This window comes from Accipiter gentilis, chromosome 2 (genome assembly GCF_929443795.1).
Source record: "Accipiter gentilis chromosome 2, bAccGen1.1, whole genome shotgun sequence".
Classification (NCBI taxonomy): domain Eukaryota; kingdom Metazoa; phylum Chordata; class Aves; order Accipitriformes; family Accipitridae; genus Astur; species Astur gentilis.
The window spans coordinates 4,280,540-4,303,716 of NC_064881.1; the positions used below are offsets into that span (position 1 = coordinate 4,280,540).

General features: G+C 38.1%; 1 protein-coding gene across 10 annotated transcripts in view; it reads right to left on the reverse strand.

The window, feature by feature from the left end:
• Positions 1-23,177, reverse strand: part of ZNF521 (zinc finger protein 521) — a 232,971-nt gene that overhangs the window by 98,303 nt on the left and 111,491 nt on the right. For 8 of the 10 annotated variants that reach the window (XM_049825395.1, XM_049825471.1, XM_049825418.1 and 5 more), the window contains one exon: positions 20,932-21,016. The exons of 1 other annotated variant lie outside the window; for it this stretch is intronic. In XM_049825395.1, coding sequence (XP_049681352.1) covers positions 20,932-21,016 — 85 coding nt within the window. The remainder of the gene's footprint in view (positions 1-20,931; positions 21,017-23,177) is intronic. One more of the 10 variants, XM_049825404.1, reaches the window with a different exon arrangement.

Genomic DNA, 23,177 nt, shown 5'->3' on the forward strand with positions numbered 1-23,177 from the left:
CTCAGTTTTGAGTTTACACATACAATAAATCTCTGAGCTTTTAGATTTGTATAAAATAAACCATATAGACAAACATGGTACTTATTATTTCTTTTTAATATAAGGAACCTATTGTTTAAAAAAATTGAGATAGTTTTAAGGTTTTAAATATTCCAAAAAAAGCTCTGTGCATGAAATAGAATCCAGATGAATTTAAAAATTATGCAAGTATTTTCTGGGTCTGGCTGAAAAGCAGATGCTGCCTCCATGCTCACTCACCATCCTTCACAGTACTTTAATATGAATTTTGACAAATAGATACAAAATTGAAAAAAAAAAAAAAAGTGAAATAAGGATAGAGTGAATGTTAACAAATGCTGGACCTAATCCTGATTTCAGTTGCCTTGTCATAACCATTTGCTCAGACTTCATCACAATCACCTACTTGGTAGTTCACAGTGTTGGTGTAAGCAGGATCAGAATCAATCCCCCCACTTTGCCTTCTGATTAAAAGGAGAAACTGTTTAAACTGGATAATGGTTTCATTTGTCATGCCCTCAGCAAATGCAGATTGTTTGTTCTTTTCAGTAACATTATTATGTTGCACAAAGATGATCCTTTTCCTGATTTAAGATGTAGCTAGAGCAATCCAAGTACAGACAAATCAATGGAGGCAATCTTGCTCTATTTCCGGTTTTCCAACATTTCTTTATTACATGTAATAGAACATTTTAGCATAATAACTCAGAGGTCTTGAGATACAGAAGGCAGAGAAATAATGTTGAAAAGCAATTCTTCACGTTTGGCTTTCACCACATCAAGTGCAAACAGTGAGCTTAAACATGAAAATACAATTTGCTCCTTCGAAAGTCTACATCCTTATCTCTTTCAAAGAACACACATTCATTTCCAGCGCCTCAAGGTAAAGACTAAGGCATCTATCACAAGAACAGTGAGTATCTGAAGGATTTGGAAGCAATCTTTTCATAATGTTTCTTTGGAAGGGAAGCAGGGTTACTAAAAATTCATAGAGATTATTAAGTTTACATCCACACAGCAGATATGGTACCGTATTATTTCCCATCAACAGTGTTCTCACCTGCTGAGAATCTCTCCTTGGTTCAAGACAGCCATTCATTATGAGGCATTAGCACTCTACTGCACAAAGCAAAGTTATGCCCCATCAGTGAACTGGGCAAGCCTGTAATACACACACTCAGCTCATGAGGACTGTGTTTACCTATATTTCAAGCCCTTCATTTTGGTGATTTAATAGGCAAGCAATTTCTTACTTCAGCAGATTTGTTCTATATTATCAAGTCAGGTGTTTCTGGACAAATGTGTGGGTGTTTAAAAGATTCACAAGGCTCCCCAAAGCTCTGCTGTATCAGTGGAGTATGCACTGACAGCAGGGACTCTTTACGACAAGAAAAGCTGATCAGCTGCAAGCTTTCCTGTTGACGAATCCAACTCTTCACCAGGTCTAAACTAAGCCTGTGGATTTTGTATTTTTCTTCTTAGCCTTTTTCGAGGCCTGTAGAAAGTTATGAAATAGATTTTTCTAGTCCTCCCAGGAGCAAGGCCAGGTTCACATCTTGACCTCAGAAACAAAGCAGTCTGCGAAAGCCAGTCTTTTCTGCCTAATATAAAGCAAACTACAACATGCAATATAAGGCAATATTAAGAGTGAGAAATGACAAGCAATGCATCAATATTGGGGAGGAGAAATAATAAAACCCAGCCATATTAAAAATTCCAGCAACAACAGCACTGAACAACACAATTTTGGCTCTGCTACAACCTTCATTACCAAGGGTGGAAGCACGATATTCATCTGCAAAGAGTGCTTAGTTGGAAGGAAGATTTCAATTTCAAGTCAATGAAAAGGAAATTCTTTATTGTAGGGCATTATTTTTTTTTAGATCTTTCGGTCATCTTATTCTGTAACCATTCTAGTGTATATTTGGGTAATGTACAGCCACGTACAGACTCTCACAACAAGACATACTAATGAAAATACAAAATAACCCTTACAGGATTGAATCGCCTCTTAACAACATTAATGTAAATCAGTTCAGTCAACTGGGCGACGTTGATGTGAAACTTCAGTGAGGAAAGAATTGGGCTCCGATGCTTTGAACAAGCTGCCCAAGTATATTTTAGAAATGTGAAGGTTGTTAAACTGTGGGTTCAGGAGCTTGGAAGACAACAGAGGTGTGAAAATGATAAACCCTATTTTTCATGGTCACATGGTGAAATAGCATTAGGGAACCAAGATATGGTTCCAGAATACATAAATACTGAAGTGGAAGTTGCTACCAGAAGCATCAACAGTTTAACACAAGTAAGAACCCAAATCCTTATCAAAGGCCACAGGATTGGAACGGCTAGTTCCCATTAGCATGAGTGACAGTGGTGTTTGTGCAAATCCCATGTATGCTGATGGGATATGGACCCTGAAATCTCCATGACCTTGATGTGCAATATGTATGTCTACACCTTTAGCCTCTTGCACATAATGAGATGCAATCTTTTAGCTTTATGCACTTCACCAGGCATTCAATTAGAAAAGGCAAATTTTGGGGGGGAGAAGAATGCTAAGCTATTTAGACAGAAGGTAGTGAATCAAAAATTGCAAAACTTCAGCTTTCAAAAATAGCCTAAGTGACCTCTTACAATACTCTGACCACTCCATCACAAGCAGGAGGCAACCCCTGTGAAGAGCGAATTCTGGCAAAGTTCTCTCTTCACAGATGATGCACAGCTTAAGCTATAATGAGTTTTTGGGTTACAAATGCTGAACGCATTAATATTCCTTGATGATAATTATCACAGTATAAGCACCTTTCCCAATGTGAGTAGCATAAAGCAACTGAAGCAGCATTTTTACTACATTTGAAACAAGCTGGAAAATGGGATTTTCTACTCTCGTAACCTGAGGTCAACATACATCAAGCTATGCATATTAAATACATCTACCCTACATAACTATATAGACCTTTCCATATATTCACACACATGCATGCAATTAACACCTGAATTTTTTGAATACTTAAATAAATACACCAAACATATGAACAAGATTTCCCAAAAGCAGGTATTAGCTGCTGATACAAATTGAAAATTAAAAAAAATTATATACATTCACCCAAACTGAAAATAAAATTTGCAGAAAAACACTGCCTTCCACCTTCAGGGGTTAAACTAACCTCTACATGCAACACTAAGTGTGGCTTATACCCCCCCCGCCCCGCAGATAGCCTTTCTTTTTTTTACGAACACCTGAAAATATAATTCTTCAGTGGGCCAAAATTCTTGCACACAGCTCACAGACTAAAAGTAATGAGTTGGAGGACTGAAGAGATCCCCAAGAAACAGAGGAGTGGGAGCCTCAAGCCAGGCAGCTGAGCACCTGCAAAGCTGTTCCTTACCTGTCGCTGCAGCCGGGAGACTACAGAACTGCTGTGCTGCCTCTGCATGGGGCAGGAACATACTCATCCAGGCAGCAGTGGCAAACCTACTGATTTAATAGTCATGACAGGCTCACACAACCTTTGTACCCTACTCTTAAACACGAACAGAGGAAAAAGGGTGCACACGAGGCACAGCACCTAAAATCTGCGAGGCACCCCAAGAAACAGGAGGATACCCGTTGCATTGCCTATCAGTCCCAAATTTCTTCCGAAGATAACACAAGATACACCTCCTTTAACAGCATAAATGGGCTTGGCTGTATTTAAGTGCAAGACATTTAATTATTATACAAGTACTTACTGAGGATTAATTAGCATACAACAAGGATCTGAAACATGCAGACGTTTGTCAAAGAAGACAGGGTTTCTAATGATTTATTATTGTTTGATTAACAACATCATGCAGCAACTATGTTATTAAATCTCTATTTTGCATACTACAGAACCTAAAAGCGTTACCTTGTGATGTACTATCTTAGTCTCAGAAGAGGGTAACAACTTGATCTTTGCTTTTCTCTCACCCCAACTCAGAAAATGTTCATTGTTACAAATGTTGTGCTGGGAAGGAGCCTTTAAAATATCACACTGCGAGTTGCAGGGTTTTTACTAAATGCTGTAATACTGTTTTAATATTCTGTGCAAATAAACTCAGTGCAGCTTTCTTCTGACAAAATGTGAGTCAGTTTGAACCCTTAATCCGAAAAATGGGAATCAATTCTGGTGTTCTGTGGGTGTGAAATCTGCTGAACGTATTTATGCCATGTTGTCCTGCACTTCCTTTAGGAAATATGCCATGTTACAACCATTTCAAGAACGAAAGCATAATTTTTACTTATGTGCTGCAAAATGTCCCAAAATCCCATTTGAATATATGGCAAGATTTTGAGGGAACCTTTGCTAAATATTTAACAGCACTATTGGCTTACTAAATACTGTGATGTGAAAGCCATGAAAGGATGACATAAAGCGCATGCTATTTTTTTTTTCACTTAACACTGCTGCTCACTTTGAACACTGTACAAGCCCATTCATCAGAAGAACTGATACATTCTAAGAATTATTCCTTCTTATCAGATAAACGTAGCAATGACATCTTGCTATTATAAAAATTATTAAATCCCTCCTTGGTTAATTGTGTAAGATCTGTTCCTCTGCAGTTAGAATCCCTTCTCCATCCTCCCCGCTAAAACATCTGAAAAGATCGTTTCTGAAAATTAAAAGTGATGTAGTGAAATTGAGCTGGCACAAGATATATTGCTTATATGAAAGGCAAACCTAGGGGAAAAAAGAGTCAGGTACATAACATGCAGCTTCAGTTTATCATACACAGAAACTGCATGGCTGACCATTTTACAGGTAGAAAATTGAATATGTTTCTCTGCACATCACAATGCATTTGACAACTAGATAATACAGTGACAGTCATGTTAAAAATACAGACATACGGCTGAAAATATTCTATAAAAATAAACACTTCCATTAAAACAAAATCAAAGTAACTTGGTTCATGACAACAGATGTGTTTCAGTAGGAATCACTGAAACCAAATTTAAATCCACAATGACATATATTAATGTAAAGTAACAAAAAAAATCTCTTGGCATGGAATTGCCTGCAGAGTGTGCATTTATTCTGTAAACACTGTAACAATGATTATCTGTCTTTCCAGCTCTCAGTGGAGACTCCTGCTTTTGAAAATGTCTTGTGGTGACTTACTAAATTCAGGCTATTTCAATTAGTATTACTGCACATTAAAAATTAATTGTATTAAAGAGTGGATTAAGGTTTAAATTTCAATTCTACAGTGTTTGTGCTAGAAATGACAGCTAAAAATCAATGCTCTCTGGCCCATAACCGGAAGTTTGTATGACCGAATAGTGTGGAACCGGCGTCAGTTTTAAAAGAATTGATAGTTCAATTCAAGGTGTGTCAGCTCTAATTCCTGATTTAAACGGGAATGCTACACAGCCACAATGTTAAGCTAAAGAAGAAACTGAAAAAAAAGCTGCCTTGCAATGAAAAAGATGTGTCATCTTCATAAAGATGGAAAAAATCCAAATTACAGCTCAAAAGTCACGTTTGGTATCACAGAGGGAAAAAAGATGTTTTAATGGGATGATGACTTCATTACGAAGATACATATTTTTTTCTGCATTTAGAACATGTTGTTAAAATACCACCCGGAATTGCAATTTAGACCCCAATCTTACAAACACTTGAGAACATAAGATAGCCTTATTCCTGTATAAAAGGAAGCTTGTGGCATCTGTCCATATGAATAAAATCATACGCATACTTGTATGTTTTCGGGATCAGACCTTTTCATTCAATTCCTAATGTACAGTGGTACAACGCAAGCCTATTTAAAACTTTTACTGTGTGCAACACACACGGATGCAGGCACACAAGTGAGCCTGAGGACGCTGTGACACTCCTGCTTTGGGACACTTCTCTTCGTGCAAACAGTGCCGGCAAGGACAGCACTAAAGAACATGGCCACTAGAGCCACAAGCCAACACGCTTGGGAGCCCTGATACTGTGCAAGTCATGCAACGGAGCTGTAGTTTCTACTTCCACCCTTTAGCAGAGCACCCGTGATGATGCTGAATCCCCAGGCTACAGTGGGAGGGGTGACAGAAACGTTGCTATCAAACGTCTCAAAAGCGTTAAGTGATCAGGCATCAGTGATGACGGTATATGGGAATGGGCAACGGTTCTTTGTACTTCCAGTAAGTATGTCAGCTATGGTCTCCTGAGCTGCCCTGTTGTTGTAGAACACAGGACAATTTCTTGGCCTCCACACATATGAAGTCAATTAATATCTTCCACTTTATCATCTGACAAGTCAGTTAAAACTTGCCTTCATGGATGAAGGCTGCTTCCTGTACAATTAAGGCAGAAATCTGCACTCTTACCTTGCTGAAGCTTGTATTTAGACATTGTCACTGTAAGTTGGAAAGATTTTTGAAAATAAAATGTCTTTATTAAAATATTTGTATCTTTACAACAATAATAATTGTCATTACTTCTGTGAAACTGAATTTTGCACAAGGTTCCTTAAGATCATGGCACTGGATGATAAACTGACACCACTGCTATAATTCTTCCTTTGAATGTGAACACAGTAACAAAAGGAAAGGAAACAGCTCAAGCAAAATCATTTTTGCACTCTTCTGTATTGTAAAATGTATGGGGAACAGCAAGAAGGGAAAAAGCATGTTCCACTTGTTATAAATCTAGTACTGTTCCTGTCTGAAAATGGTTAGCAAGAAACGCCTGTCACTTCTATCAGCAACAAACTAATTTTTTTAAGAGCAAATGATGAAGAACACTGCAAGTCTAGTGAACAGACCAAGCTGGCATCAATAAAGTATTGCAAAGCCACCCAGGACACCAGAGCCTGGAACTGAACAGTCATTGGTGTGTACCTAAGAGACAAGTAGATGTCCAAAATGTTCTTAGAGATCCCCTGTGCTGTGCGGATGTCCAACAGCAAGTTTGGCATCAAGAGAGTAAAGAAGATGGGTTGTAATAACAACAATAAAAAAATAATCTGGTGCAAATGGACCCCAAGGTGTAGTAGTCATCCCCATGCAACAATCACCCTTCACTGCAATTTAGTGATGTTGCTTCATTACAATACAGCATACAAAGGGGGCAATATTAAGGCATACTATTTAAAGCTGCAAGATCTGTGGTGCCAGCCATAACTGGTACTGAATCAGGACTATAGTTTAAAAAGAAGGTAATTTCAGCAGAGAATACTGAAAAACGAAAACTCTCCTGAAGGTGCACAAGTGTCTCATTTTTACAAGACTTAGCCGAATGCCACAATAAGCAATTGAAGCTAAAGACCATCAATACGTTTTATAGCGTGAACCCACAAATCCGTTAGAAAAGCACAGCAATAATTGGTTGCAAATTAACGATAGCCAAGGAAGACAAAGAAATGCAACTGGTTTAGGCAGGGAAGAAAATGTTTTCAAATGATAGCAGAATATATAGGATCTGAGAAAGAGATTTGTGCAGGACACAGGACCCGCAGAGTAGATGGACCTTGAAGCAACTTTCAGAATTGCAGTGACAAAGGACAAATTCTGAAGAGGAATAAGCCAATGTTATTGACTCATGGAAGCCATCACAATTTCTGTTAACTCTCTTTCTGTTAACTGGTTCTGACTGGGGAAGAAATGAAGGACAATTTTTGTTGTGTGGAAAAGGTGATGTCAAGAATAGAAATCAGCTGGACTGCATCTGTGAGAAGTGATGATACAGTAAAAGAGGACGAACAATTTTTTTAAATTGGCCTCTGAAATGGATAGGAAACATGGACCAAATTTGGGAGCTCTAAGGCAAGCAGCAGAATTCCCCATTAGCCAGGAGATATTAAAACCCACAAAGAATTTAATAGCTTGCTATTTACAGAATTACTGTACTTTTTCCCTTCTTAAACATACATTAACTAATTTGTCTTGAAAAACCTCTGTAGATAAATACTGTCTCCATTTCACAATTGAATGACTTGTTCTAGGCTAGTGAAGAAGTCATTGGGAATGCTGGAACCACCACAAACTTGCACCCATTCTGACTCCTGTTTCAACATTCTGAAACAAAAATTGTCTTTGTAGCCTGTCAAGCAAAGACTTGAAAGCAAGACTTGGAAAAAAGGAGTTCCCCCTCCAAACAAGAAAGGAGAACACCATAAAGCAAAAGGAGAGGGAGACACTGTGTAATGCCGTGAAAAGTTAACTGCATTTTGTGGGAGATAATGGCGTAGGAGAATTCAGAGTCAAAGGGCCTTCCAAAACTGCTCTTTAAGGGGATGAATGGGAAGGATACATATAAGAAAAAAGGGCAGCTAAAGTGTGTTGAGAGTGCTTCTCTTGTCAGAGAAGAGAACTTCTACTGAAGCTTTAGGTTGAAGGAGACAAAGAAATTACCACGCCACAAAAAGGCTGGCCTGAAGGACCCATCGCAAGGGTTGAAAGAGATGCGCATGCAGCACAAAAGCAGCAGTCAATGTAAAATATGATAATCCAGGTGACATATCATAGAAATTAGAGCCCTATTTCCTGTCACCTAATTTATTCCCATGCACCACCATGAAGGATTTTTCCTGGCGGTGCAATTCTGGTCTGCACTGCCAGGCGTACTCCATCACTAGTGCAAATGTAGCAGCAGGTAAAAGTAGAGAACTTTTCCATTATTAAGAAGTATCCTTAAGATTATGTTTTCTACGCTAGCTCTCTGCCCAAGCCTATTTATTTCATTTTTCACTTATTTTATTTTCATTTTGTTTTCATTTTAGCTTTCTTTTTTTTTAAGCTCAGCTATATTTTAATCAAAAAAGGTTAAAAATACCATCCCTGTTAAGTCTGACTTGAAGAGTAACGCAAGGAGCAATGTGGGTTAAAAGTTCAAATTTGGCAGGGAAATGTCACTCAGCTGAAGAGAAGAGTATTTAACTGTTCTGGTGAAAATTGGTTTTGATTTGATCATGTTATGACAGTTCGCAAATCACACTTTGCACTAAGCGATATTTGGGTTAGGCTTTTTAACCAAACTTCGAAGCAAATGGAAGGCTGCGTTGCCTCTGAATGTCTAACTGAATGAGGTAGTAAACATCAACATCTCTCAAGTTGTTCAATGAATTACACAGTGCTCTGCAGGAGTCTCATCTGGGGGACTTGGAGGGGGATTTTTTTGCACAGTTATCTAATGTCTTGGCACTCACATAGGTGTGCAATGAAAAGCAGTGAAGCCAGAAGCACAGTGGGTTCATTGTGAAGGTTGCCTGCAAGAGAGCTCGGAGAAAGGGTGCCTAGCCAAACAGCTAGATATTAAGAATATACTGCTGGGGTCCTGAACTACAACACTCTAATAAAGTGTTGTGTAAGAGAAAATTCAAATTGTATGGCTAGGCACTGGAAAAAGAAAACCAAAACAGGATGTTACGGGCATATCCTTAACTCTGGCCACTGTACATGTGTTTTATGATTGCTTTTGATTATACAAATATACTATTCCTTTTATCATTCAGTCTAATCCAAACATGACACTCATACCTTTCAGTATAAACACAGTGAATGAGGCAGTGTTTTGAAATAAGCTTTGTCCAACATCCTATGAATAGCATATTCTGTAAAGTCTCTTGGATAAGTACCACATATATTGGATTATATTCATGTAATAAAAATAATGTGTTATGTGGCTTTGCACCTTTGAGCAGGTCTCCTTCACTCTGCCCACTGCTTCATTTCCTCTGGGGCTTCCCCTAATGCCCTGAATTGCACAACATATTCAAAGAGCAGCTTAGTTAACAAAAATAAATCTGCCAAAAGGAATGTTTCTTCTTCCTTTCTCCCTATACATTGAATTTACCTCTATAATTACGTTAGTTTAAGGTCACATGACAGAATTACTCAGTTCTGCCCCACTGATATGTTGGTCCCATGGTTTCACTTGCATGTTTCACTAAGAGAGCGTATAATAATTTTCACAGGCAAGAATCCTGAGATTGAACTTTAAGTGCTTGAGATTTTTGTGCATGGAAAATTTTAATTTGGCAATATTTACATTTCACATTTATAAATCAGATTTTTTTTTTATTTCACAGACATTTATATCTGGTTTGCTGGTCACTAAAGCAGCTGTCTTACAAGCTGAAAGACATGACAGATAGGCTGTTCAGCTTATATACACATGCATACACCCGTGTATATAAGAAGAAGGTGCATTCAATCGCAAAATAGCTTGTATTTTAAGTAGGTATCAGCATTTCACTTTACTATTGATTTTCCACTGGCTCCGCTTAAAGCAACTCTACACGTGGAAAAGGGTGTGCAGGAGTATCTTCTGACCAACACGGTCTATGAGGCATGCAAAAATAAGGATTTTTAGCTAAATATAATTCTAAGCTCCCATAAAGGCTTGAAAGCACTGCTTACTGAAAGTGTGGTGGTAGCTCGACCACTATGCTGAGGAGACAGAAGGAGTTACTTTGCTCAGTAAGGATCATTGAGTGTGTCACTGGCTAATTCCTGTTCTATGCTCCTCATTAGCATTACTCTCAAGTTTCTGGTTATCATATCCGAAATATTAAGACATAATAAGTACGAAGGTGCAGATAATTGGATATTAACCAGAACATACTTGACTGGGCAGGAGGTAGGGCCTTGCTTAAACTAATCCTGAAATGTATTAATGACCAATTAATGAATGGGTTTCAAATTCATTTTCTATTATAGAACACCTCTGAGTATCTAAGCTTTTTCTAATAAAATGAGTTGGAATAACAGAATAGGAATAAGAAACACTCCAATTTGAGGCTGGTTTGAATTAATTCCCTATAGCTTGTTGTTAAGTTCATTGAAAACAATAATCCTGGTATGAGTGACTTTATATATACAAAATATATATATATAAAAGATATGATAGAATATATATTATATATATTATAGCACTTACAGGCTCTATTTGCAGGTGCAAATGGTCACACAGAGGCTAAATTCAGAACAGAGCTAGTTCACTGGAGAACTGCTATAGCATTATCTGTATTTCTTAAGAGCAAATATAGCTCTTTAAGACAAGCAGTATAAGACCTGCATCAACTCCAGATGGATGTCGCCAATTAATGATTTTTCAATGTGAAGACAGGTATACAAGTATGTCAACTTCTGTAAAAAAAAATAAAAAATTAAAACACTCCCTCTCTCCAGCTGGGCCCAAAATGTGATCCACACCGGTCCACTCTGGCGACCCGGACTCTTGGAACATGGAAGAATGGTTGGAGGGCAAATATAGATAGATTATGAAATCTGGTTAAGAAGCCTGGCAGGTTTGGGGGGAGAGTGAGGGAGGGTGTTGTTAAGCTCAGAAGCCCCAGCTTCAGACAACTTTAAGCATGCACCCTTAACCAGCATTACTAACTAGCTTGACATAGCTGTACTTTTCTCAACTAAAAGGCTAACCAGCTGCACACAGTTAAACTCTAAATAATGGAAGTTTTTGTTTACTGGGCATATTTGAAATCCAAAAAGAAATGCAAAAACCAGAAACAAAGTCTCAAGTTTTCCTTTTTTTTTAAAAAAAAAAAGTAATATGCCTACATGTCCAGGATAATTTTTAAATGGACACTTTAGCATTTTTATTATTAGAAATGAGTGCCCACTACCACACCAGAAAAAAACCACCAGAGATCCTTATTGTTACTAATGAAGAAAATTATAACAGACATGGTTGAAGTACTATTATTCCCCTTTCTCTCTTCTTGCTGTCCTCAGTGTTATTTACATTGATGTGAATTGCAAGTAAACCAATATTATCCATCTCTCTGTTTTTTCCTTAATTTGTTGACTTTAATTTTAGTAAGTCTTAAATAAGCGCTTACTGAAGATGAAGTAAGATATGCAAGCAAGTAGTCCTTTTATCAACAATTTTGCCACAGAAATACACAAACATTTCAATGGCTCTTCATTAGCAAACAAATCAACAAGTGATATTTTAATGCATGACTTTATTCCATCTCTGTGGGGACCGTAGTTGAGAGTGTGATGTACAGTACAGAGAAAGGAATCATCAGCCACAACGTCCCAGGGCTCTATCCATTGAGGACTTCTCAGCCTCTGCTTAAAGAGTGCATTTAATTGACTGATAGACAGTAGCTTCTTTGTTCACAGAAGACAGCGAAGTAATGGCAGCTTGAAAATCGTACCATCTACAGGATCTCCTGAGACTAGTAACAGGGGGATATGTGTCAGGAATAAATAAATAATCTAATTATTAAGCCACTTCCTGTCAAGTTAACTCCAATTTGTTGGCTTTTGAAGGCAACAAAACGAGGCATTTTTCCTCATTATGCTTCTCTTTTTATACCACTGGTAATCACAGGCGGATTAAAGGGTGCCTGATTGGTTTTTTTGTCAAGGAACTGAGAAGCAGCCAACAGTACAGAAAAACAGAGTTGGGGTTAGAAGAAATTTCATGCTTGTCTCCTTTCCAGCTCCCTAACAGCCCACACTGCTGCCCCATACAGTGCTGCCAGCTGTACAGCAAATGTGTACCCCTCCAACGGCGGCCTACCAGGCCACAGGCTCCATCCTGAGAGCTGTGAGATACCTTGCAATCTTGGCAGGTAGCTACTGCTGTCATAGGCATAATTCTAAAGGTGACCTACGAAACCCCGTCAGCTCTCCAAATGCAACAATATGAGCAGCTGAAGTTCGACACCCACTCTCCATATTGGCTTCTTTTGTTTCGCTTCCTGCGCTTACATCGCGGGGAGAAACCTCGGGACGTACTCCGTTGAAGAATCGGAGGCTTCTCTGCTAAGAACAGGGACGATTTAGAAAAGCAATGGTTCGGCTACCCTCTGTGCTGACAGCTAAACACGGCCAAAGGAATGTGCTAAGGCTAATGATAAAGCCTGCAATACAAACGGTCAGCAACAAAGAACAAAAGGGAAGGCTGACACCATGCCATTAATTCAGCCCGTGGCGCCCAAGTATTAACATGCACGGTATATCACTGCAGTGGCTCAGAGGAGAATCTTACAGCAGGTAGAAGAAAAGGAACAACTTTCGTACTGCCTGGCGTTACCTCTCGATAGCGTCCCCTTCATCAAGAGCTATTCATACCACGGGCATTTCTGCAGGAAAAATCTTAGGCTTCTGTGTGCTTTGCTTCATTTCGTTACAAAATGAGCTTCAACCTGAATTGTGGCCATTTTTCAAATGCTTCTTTTAGTAGTATTATCATTACTATTATTACTACTACTACTATTATTTAATAATAAGACATTTTCATTCTATTTTATTAGAACTTTTTGAGTCCAGCGTCCGTCCTCCCCCCCCCCCCCCCCCCAAAAAAAAAAAAAAAAGGATTCATGGACGTTTGCACACCATGTCCTGACTTAACCATTTGCGATTTTAAAAGCCCGATGGTCTTTCCTAAAAGCTGTCTCAAAAAGCAAGCAACCGTTCCTGCTTCCAACTCCTGAAATGAAGCACCAGCTCCAAGCAGAACAGCTCGGTGGGTGAAAGCACGCAGCCAGGGCGGGGGGGTGGTGGGATGCCTGTAGCCCAAATAGGCGACACACTTAACCTGAAGCCCAGTGAATGGTGCTGCTCTAGCATGTTTACATCTGCCTTTGCCGTTTCCGAATACATCTTGAATTTTTTGTTAAATTGCGCAGATAATTAAAGCCTCTTCATATTTACAGTCTGCTTCATTGGTACCATGAATTCTGTTTTCAGTTACTGTCTGCAAATTCCCTCTCTGCACAATTTCATACTAAGCAATAACACTTCATTTTACATAAGTTTTATCTGATGTCCCCATACAGAGCTGCCAGCTGTACAGCAAATGTGCAGCTCTCAAACTGAGGCCTACTAGGCCACAGGCTCCATCCTGAGATCTGTAAGGCACCTTGCTGTCATTGGCAAGCGTTCCCTGCTATCGCTGCTACCATCGCTCCACACTACACACAACTTAAAATCATCTGATTATTAGAATTTGTGGTCCACACTCCATTTTATCCTTTATTTAATCTATCCCCAGATCACACATTTGTTTAAATGTTTTGGCTGGTTTACAAATCATGCAGCCATCTGCACAGTAGGTGTGACACCATTTTTTAGACAAAAGTTACATTACAAAACAACAAAGATAAAGTCATTTGAAATGCTTTGGTGTTTGTTATTCTGCCTGGTTTGCTTGGACCAACTCTAAGAAATAAATAGAATTATCTGTGTAAATCGATGAACATCTATGAAAAACAACACCCAGCAGAACGCAGAGCTTGCTCCATTACCTACGTTAATATCATGACAGCTGAGGAGAGATGACCTGGCCCACTTCTCATCTCTCCTGTACAGATGGCTATTAAAGAGAAAGTATCCCTTTTGTATGGTCCATGCAGAAACCCTTTATGGGCTTTTCAAATAAGCCAGCATTGCCCACAGGAGAGTAGCTTCCTGTTAGTATTAAACAGCCCAGATTTCGTCTATTTTGTAACCCAGCCCCTCACAAAATAAACCTACGTTTTCTCAGATTTAACTCCAAATGCTCGTTTTCCTGGGCATTTCAAATACACCTCCTCATTTTGCAGACAAGGTGACCAAGTTTCCTCTAACTTTTAGACAACTTCTTGCCAGCTCTGCCTGTAAATAGGAGATTCCCAGGAATCCAAATGATTTTCTGATGCTAAGAGGGTACAATCCATCTCTTCACTATAAATTGACAACTTTCATTTCTTACTACTCAGGAATCACTGAAAGATGACTGACAAAAAGAACTCTCTAACTCCTTCCCCTCTAGTGTGTAGATGCATATCTTTGGATTCTTCTTCTCCAGACCTCGCGTAAGAGGGACTTCACATCATCAGTTTTACTGTAGAGTGATTAAACTGATGTTCTGAAGGTGTATTACTTGAGGTCAACATGGTGCAACAAGTTATTAGTTGCCCAGTACAGCTTTCTGCATAAATGAAAGGAAAATCATGGGTTTTAATTACCTTACACATTAGACAAATAACAGAATGTATGAATGCCACATGCCATTACAACCACGCTAAAATTTTCTTGGGCTCCAGAAAGCTGATTGAAGTATTTCCTTTGTCTTGATATCAGTGATGTTGTCCACATGTACTGTAATGTACACTGCACAAATGTGAGGCAAATAAGATGATTTATTTTTATAGGTTTATTATGCATGCAGTTAATACATGCATAATGCAAACATGCATATCCACACAACACACAAGCATATATACATATTATATACTTCTATCACTGTCACTGAAAAAATCAAAAATCATGAGTTGCACTAAAATGTGTCTTTATGTCTTCTAATGGTTACATACTACTTGTTATTGTAAAACACAGCTGTAAAATTTCTTTGCAGAGAAATTAAAATGTTAGATCCCACTTTCCATATACTCTTCTTTTTAAACTACAATTGTTCCAGCATAGATTTGTTTACTTGGGGTTTACTGGTGTAAACTAGAATTCTTCTTGTCAACTGCAGGGTTGTTTCATCCTGTTTTCCCACTTGCTTCCTAACTTCGGTGCTCGGCATCTTTTTTTCTTTCCCTTCATTTCCGCCTCCTGCTCACACCTGCTACCTTGCTCAATGCTACACAACATCCTCCCCTCAAAAACAAGCTGCCCCCCTCACCACAACAGACTTCACAAAACATGTTTCATACATGATACTGAAAAGATTAAAGAAAGAAAAGTCTGTTCACTTATCAGAAACAGCCTATACAGAAATTGTCAAAAGTAGGGTTGCAAAAAGGTACTGAATCCTGACCGTGACACCCTTCCCCTTTGCTCCGCCACTCCTCAGAGGGGTAGTGGCTCTTGCTATGACACTGGGGCTTGCTTTCTTCATCGACAAAAGTAGCAGCAAGCTACAAAGATTGTGGCTGTTTCCCCTTTTATCATTCTCTTTGTCAGCCTGATCAGTCCTCAATGGTAAATGTGCTGCTCTGTTGTGCACAGCCAGCGGCTCGCAATTTGCTCACTATGTTTCATGAGACAGTTGTTTGTGGCTGTTTGGAACACATTTACCTCTTTGGGGATTTATGCGCTAGTTGCAATGCCAACCTCCATAGTGATAGAGATTTCTTTCTAACTAAAATAGATAATTAGAAGCTGGTAATTATTGGTCAAGAATTATCAGAGTGAAAAAAATTAAGCTCTTCATAAATAGTTCTTGGCAATGTCATCTCTTTACATTATCTCATGCCTAACAGCACTTTACTCAGAGCACTTACAAATTTACACTACTGCTGTTGAGCCTCATAATTTTATATGGAGTAATTCCTTTTCTGAGTTAAACATGTCCGAACAAACTCCCCCAGTTCTAAGCCACTCTGTGCATGTGTGCAAAATCCTAGGCAACTGTTACAGCAACTGGTTTGTCTATTTACACTGAACTGCATCAGATACTACAGATGTACGGGAATCAGTGGAAGAAAAAACAATGTTTAGCTTGTCTGCTTAAAATAACAGGGAAAATAATAGGAGGAGCAGTGGAGTGCAGCAAACAGAACACAAACAATGGCAGTCTCTTCCTACCCTCTCAGGTCAAATGCCAACTGTAAACTATGTGATGAAAACAAAGGGATGCCAGAAAGCTTCCCTCTTTTCTACAGACACCATGCACCCCGAAATAGAATTTTCTCAAAGCAAGCTGCTAAAAATGCTTCATATTCCACCCAGAGGGAAAGGTAAAAGAAAGAAGGCAGCTGAAGAATTACAATTTATGCCAGCACTTCCTAAACCCATATGAAACACACCTGGGTTTACATTTCTTCCCTTCCCACTCAAAAGCTGAGAAATTGTTTTACCAACAAATTTCAATACACACACCGACAAACATGTTTTCATTTAGCAATCATCCTCATGATTATCCAAACAAAAGTATACGCTTACATCTAGCTCCAAAATAATGCCTAAACAGAGGGCCTATTTAAAAAAGCCCACGGTTTGCCTTGCTTTCTGTCCACTGGCATCACCTAGCCTAAGCTTGAATCAGTGTGTAGTTTAAGCAAACACTGGTGTTGCTTGGTGAAGCACAGTGTCTAGAAATGTGTGGACAGATCTGGCAGGCAGCACTCTTGAACTTTCACTCACTTAACGCAGGCAAGGAATTCCACTTCTTCACTTCTTTGTCCTCACCTATTCAATTAAAAAGCCTTATTGCCCTGTCCCATCACAAAGATGCTGGGAAGATTCAATTAAAGGCTGCAGAACAGTTTTAAAATGGGAAGTTCTAGAAGTAATGAACATGTAGGAAAGCCATCCCTATGACAACTTTTTAATGTATAACTTGTATAATAATTAATGTAAATTGTACTGTTGTCAAAGATACTTAAGGTTACACTTCACTGGGTCATCTGCAGATTTTATTTTCCATTAGGTGGCATAATCCCTGTTGTTGAATTGATTGAGACGTATAATAAAATCTGTAAAAACACTATATACCCTTCTAACAAAGAAGAGTAAGAGGCTTTTCACATAGCCTCTAATCCCTCTTCCCCTGCTAAATGTCTAGTTGAGATTATATTTGATTAGACAAAAACACACACATACATACAACCTAAAAATACCTACCCTCAGTGGAGCTATTTTAGCCAACAAAGTAATTCCAGTTGCCTTATTTAAAAGTCTAAGTTTCACACTGGGGTTTTATAAACATATCTTTGCCTCAGTGACCTTCCATAACACAACTTCTCTTGTGGATATTAGCAATGTGAACTCAGTTTACATCCTGGGATCGTGTTCAAGGGGCACAGTAATTAGATGGGACACCATCAACTTTTCCAGGCTCCCAAACTGCTAAAATGATGGTGAGTAGCAACTGTTTCCCTCAGCTGGCTGAGCATGTATCCCCATCAGTGGTTCCCACCCATTTCTGGGTGGAGTTTGGCAGATGACTTTGCACCTTCTTGTTTGTCCCATGGTCTCAGCTGCCTCCCCTTTTCTCTTTTACCTGAATTAAAATGATGGAGTCCTTCAGGTAAGAACACATTACATCCATCAATAACCGCAACACAGATAATGCTAACATTTTACTATGAGAGAAAATAACAGTTCCTGACACTGTGTGATGAAGTTTGCAAAGGCATTTATTGGCCCTACATTTGATCTAGGGATTATCACACTGTTTGACTTATAATGCCTGCCTTCCCAGATTGTTTTCCTCTCCCTCGCATTTAAAGTCCTTCTTTTTTTTCTCTCTTTCTTCCTGAAGCTTTCTCACTTTCCCTTCCCCAGGGGAGTGAAGACACTACCTCTTGTTCTGCTGACCTCCTACTAGGAAAGCAGGGCAAGAAGACATATTTCATCAGATACATGTAAAATAGGGAGGGATCGATGTGTTTAGGAAACCAGCTTTTTTTGCTTGGTAAATGTGCTGTGTCAACAACTCAATATTCACTTAAGTGTTTCATCTAACATATTTTTCAATCTACATATGGATATGCATGCAGATATCTATGGGTATATATATGGGTTATCTATTATATTCACACAAATGTGTTTGCATGCATGTTTTCTGTGTAATATATGAATACTATAAGCCTACCTACAGATGCACATAAACTAAGGCCAATTTTAAATATCTTGATGTCACCCCTTGAACCTTCACTCTAGACAGAATACAGCCTTGGAAAAAGGCCTATGAGCAATGATATAAATTAAAGGGGAGGAGGGAGAGTGAAATTAGAAAGATAGCTAAGGAAAAATCCAATTAGTGGTGAGAAGACTAACAAAATTGGAGATCAGAAATTATTTCTCCCTGTGCTTCGATTCCGAGGTCACATTCAAAACTCTCCGGAACGTTGATATTCCTTTCACTCCACCCCAACACAAAATCCCCTTGCATTTGCTTAATCGAGGCTACATCATTAGGAGCTGCACTGTTAAGTCTGGCAGTGCAGATAAGAATCTTCCACTGAACACAGATTACCACAAGCATGACCGGCAAATCTCCCTGCATGTTTTGCAAGCTCCTTCTTTATTTCACTGGGAAGATTTTATATTAAGCACGTTTAAATCTGTGTCACTATGGTTATGCCATGAAGCAATATCATGCATGATTAGATACAACACAGACAAAACAATTAAATATTTTTTAAAAGATTCTCTTTCTCATTCAACCTCATCCAGCTTTTAGAAATAAAACATAGGCAGTTAATAGCTCAGTTTAAGAAAATCTCAGTCTTTTCAGATCTGCAGGCTGAAGCTAGCTAACTGGATTTGTCCTGCTTTACTGACTCTCTCCTCCTTTCTCTCCTCCCATTCTGATCCTTTACTAAAACTCATCCAGAAAACAGAGATAAAAAAAAAGAAAATGTGAGTATTTAATGAAAGAAGTGGGCTCCTATTCTGAAAATGTGAGGCACTTGACAAGTGGGTGGCAAGCAAACACACCATTCTGCCATTCCAGCATCATCCCTTACCCACAGTGTCCATATTCCCTGTCACACTGGATTCAAAGAAAACAGTAGAAATGGTGAGTTCTGTTGTTGGTAGTAACCTGCTCTTAAATCCCACGTTACTGACCCAGATTGAATACTGTGAAGCAGTTCAAATTATCTCCTCCCCAAAGACTCCCCAAAATATCAAAACTAAGGCTTAATCCAACAGGCAAATCACTCTGCTCCTTTACAAAACCAGCTTGTCATTTGCGTTTATTCATTTTTATGAAAATTATACAAAATGTTCATGCTCTAAATGTATTAAAACTTATTAACAAAGTACCCAGAAAAATGGGCTGTTAAGTTTTGGCAGATAACTTTCTTCTACAGTGCAGCCAAATAACTAGTGCCTATGGAAGAAATCTGCATGATACCGTGAAAGAAAAAACCACGAGCATCAAACTAAGTATTTTTAAGTTATAAAATTAAAAAACCCCCAGCAAATTCTCTTCTGTTGGATATGTAATTACTGGCTTCTATACCATATCGTTTGGTCTGTGCTTTGCATGCTTTTCTACTATTATAGCAAGAAAAACACCATAAGGGAAGCAGGAGTATAAAATCAATGGTACCCATCTCTGTCTTGAAAAGTGAAATTTGGAAGAGACTAAAAACAAAATGAGACAACCCTGGCAATGTTATCTTATTAGCAGGCAAATGATGTGCTTGATAAATTTAATTGGCTGATAGAACTCTTAGTTCTATTACTGAGTGGTTACCAAATTGAAAACATTATGGGTAATCCTAGGGGAATAAGCAAATAATAGCAAAATATGAATATCAAAGAAAAAGCAGCTTTTATTTTATTCCAATTTACAACTGTAACAGCCTTGTAAACATCAAGCCAGGCTTGGAGTCAGGAATCCTAAACCACTTTTTAAAATGCTTGTACCTTAAAAAGCAGATTCCATTACTGAATACTACAATTCCTTATTTTTTCAAATAAATGATAGTATTTAATTGTATACAGATACACTCAGGTTTTTTTCCAGATTGCTCAAACACAACAAACAATACTATTTTATGGCCATTTAAATTATTTATGTTTCCTAATGACAAAAACTCGCCAGTTTTGATTTTGGTACCAAGGTGCTTGAGAAGTACACAGTAGTGTCATTACCATAATAACTTCTGAAATTAAAACGTGTCTAAAACTCTACGGAAAGCTAACATCCAGTTCATTAACCATTCCTGTTAGTTTGTTTTCAATAATGCAAAAATGATTAGAAGTTTAATTTGCTAATCACCTGTGTTTTGACTGGCAGTGGATATATAATTCTCTGCAGAAGTCTAAACTAGCCCTTGCAGAAAATGAAATACGCTAATGCTTTATCAAGTCTAATAATATGAATAAAAAAATCAATCATGCCTAGGTTAATCATTGATGGATGCACAATTAATTTCTCCTTAACTCTGTTTAATTTCAGAGGCAATGATGATTATGAGTAAAAGAAATGGCTATCTGTCTTTGAGAAGTTTTAGTGCTTCACTTACCAATCATGTGGTTTGCAACATGAACTTGGATATCCCATTCATTGTAGAAAACCATCTGACATTTGATGCACTGGTAGGTCTTCTTCTAAAGAAACAAGGGTAGATAAAATTTACTGAAACATACAATTGGAACCATTTCATTATAACTCAAAATACTGAGTTCAAAGTGGTCATTTAAAGCTCTCCAGCAGTGTTTTCATTAAGGCTTAATTATTAATATTAAAAAATAACACTGCAGTTCTGTAGTACCTTTTATCTAAGTTTCCTGAAACACTATAGAGATTGTTTTTTTTCAGCTTCCTAACTCTATGGACAGACCAGTATTGCTAAAACACCAGCTTTATATTTATGGAAGGCAAAATGCAATGAGGATATGTGGGATATCATCCAAACAACGCCAAAATCAACGTGAATCCTTCATTTTATACCAATGCATTAGGCCCGCTACAGAACTGGGGAGAAGCCAGGAACAAAACACAGAAATCAAGAAATCTGCTTCTCCTTCATTCTCAACTGGGCTGCTCAATCTCCTCCTTACCATACATTTTAAATGGCCCATCATGTTGCGATCTTTCAAGGATGAAAAAATCCCTGCTATTCTGGACAACTGGTTACTGCATCCAGGCAGTTGCTTCAATATCTATTGGCAAGCCTGTAACTAAAACTGGGAAGGTTGGCTGGAAACTAGCCAGAGAGCAATCCTTTTGGCCACATTAGATTGGGCCTGACTTACTTAAAAATCATGGTGTATGCAGATCAAATTTCATTATAAACCAGGAAATGCATTACTCTGCTCTCTTTGGTGCATAGGAGAAGTTTTTCATTTCTTTCTTGGTGTCTTTCAAAAAAGATTTGCTATTTCACTTTTCTACACGGTATATCACTTGTCCAAGACATTTCAACATCCTAAGAATGTGACTATATTTTCTTTTATTATTTTTCTTGACCTGAATTGGCCAGAGATTTGACATTGGAAAGCATTGCTTTAAAAGTGAAAAAGAGGAGTATATTCAAAAGTAAGACTTTGGTTTTTCATCGTAAGGCTTAAAATCTGCAGTTATCCAGGCATCTAATGAGACAAGTCAGATTCATAAAATTATTCAACTGCATAATTGTAGTATCAAGGACTCAAGTCCTAAGGTAACAGTCCTGGAGAGCTCAACTGTTGTTTTGAAGATGCAATGAAGGCAAAGTAAGCCCTGAACTGCCACATCAAGGCAGTAACTCAAGAGACACCTATCTTTATGTACAGCCACAGGCACCTTGCCTACATCAGCAAAAAGAAAAAAAAGAAAAAGAAAAACATATATTTTTTAAAGAACGTAAAGTCATAAAAAGCTGGTACAGATGCAGTAAATTGCAGATTTCATACATATTAGTTGGGGAAGAAGTAGAGTTCACTGGATAATGTGCATCAAAACCACAGCCTGTCTTCTATATATTTAACTTCTGAAGAATGTTATGTAGCTGGTATTAATGATTATATTTAAAAAAAGTGTGGGTTTTTTTCCCTGACTCTAAACATTATTAAAGACTCGATGGATTTGTTATCAGCATCTAAATTTAGATGCCCTATCCCAGACAGATAAGGTGCCCATCCATGAAGTACCTTTCTACTTCAAGCCTGTAGGCAGGAATATAAAGACTTTTTAAACATATGTCATTTTGTCTTACCAAGTTAACCGAAGAATTAGTGACTAATCAAAGTCAACTCTGAAATTGAGTGTTCCTGTGGGCTCCTCTTTCCAAATCTCCCATTGCTTCTCATACACAGAGACTGTTTTTATTTTCCTGATGACAGTAACGAAATGTGTTGCATTGCTTCTTGGTTGAAACAATGACAAGCCTTTTTTGCCTTTTTTTTCATTTAAATCAACTTTAGATTTCTGACATGTAACCAAGTTAAATCCTTATGTAGACAAACAAAATCAATGGACACCCAGAAAACAAATCTGCTTTGACTTAGTTTTACAGTTATGATTTGTGAAGCCTGCTGTTTTAAAAGATACAACACTTTTTTTCTTGTTGTTGTGACAATACTGGTAACATTGGTAGAAATTCAGATTCAGTCTAAGGATTTCCTATTATATGTTGGTAAATTTAACCTTACTGCACTACATCTAGATCTATGAAAGACCTCTAAATAATGACAGTCACGATCAACGATTTATTATGCTAAGCTCTTTACAAGATGCTTTTTGATGCTGACATATAGAACAACAATATTGCATAAATAACAATCACTC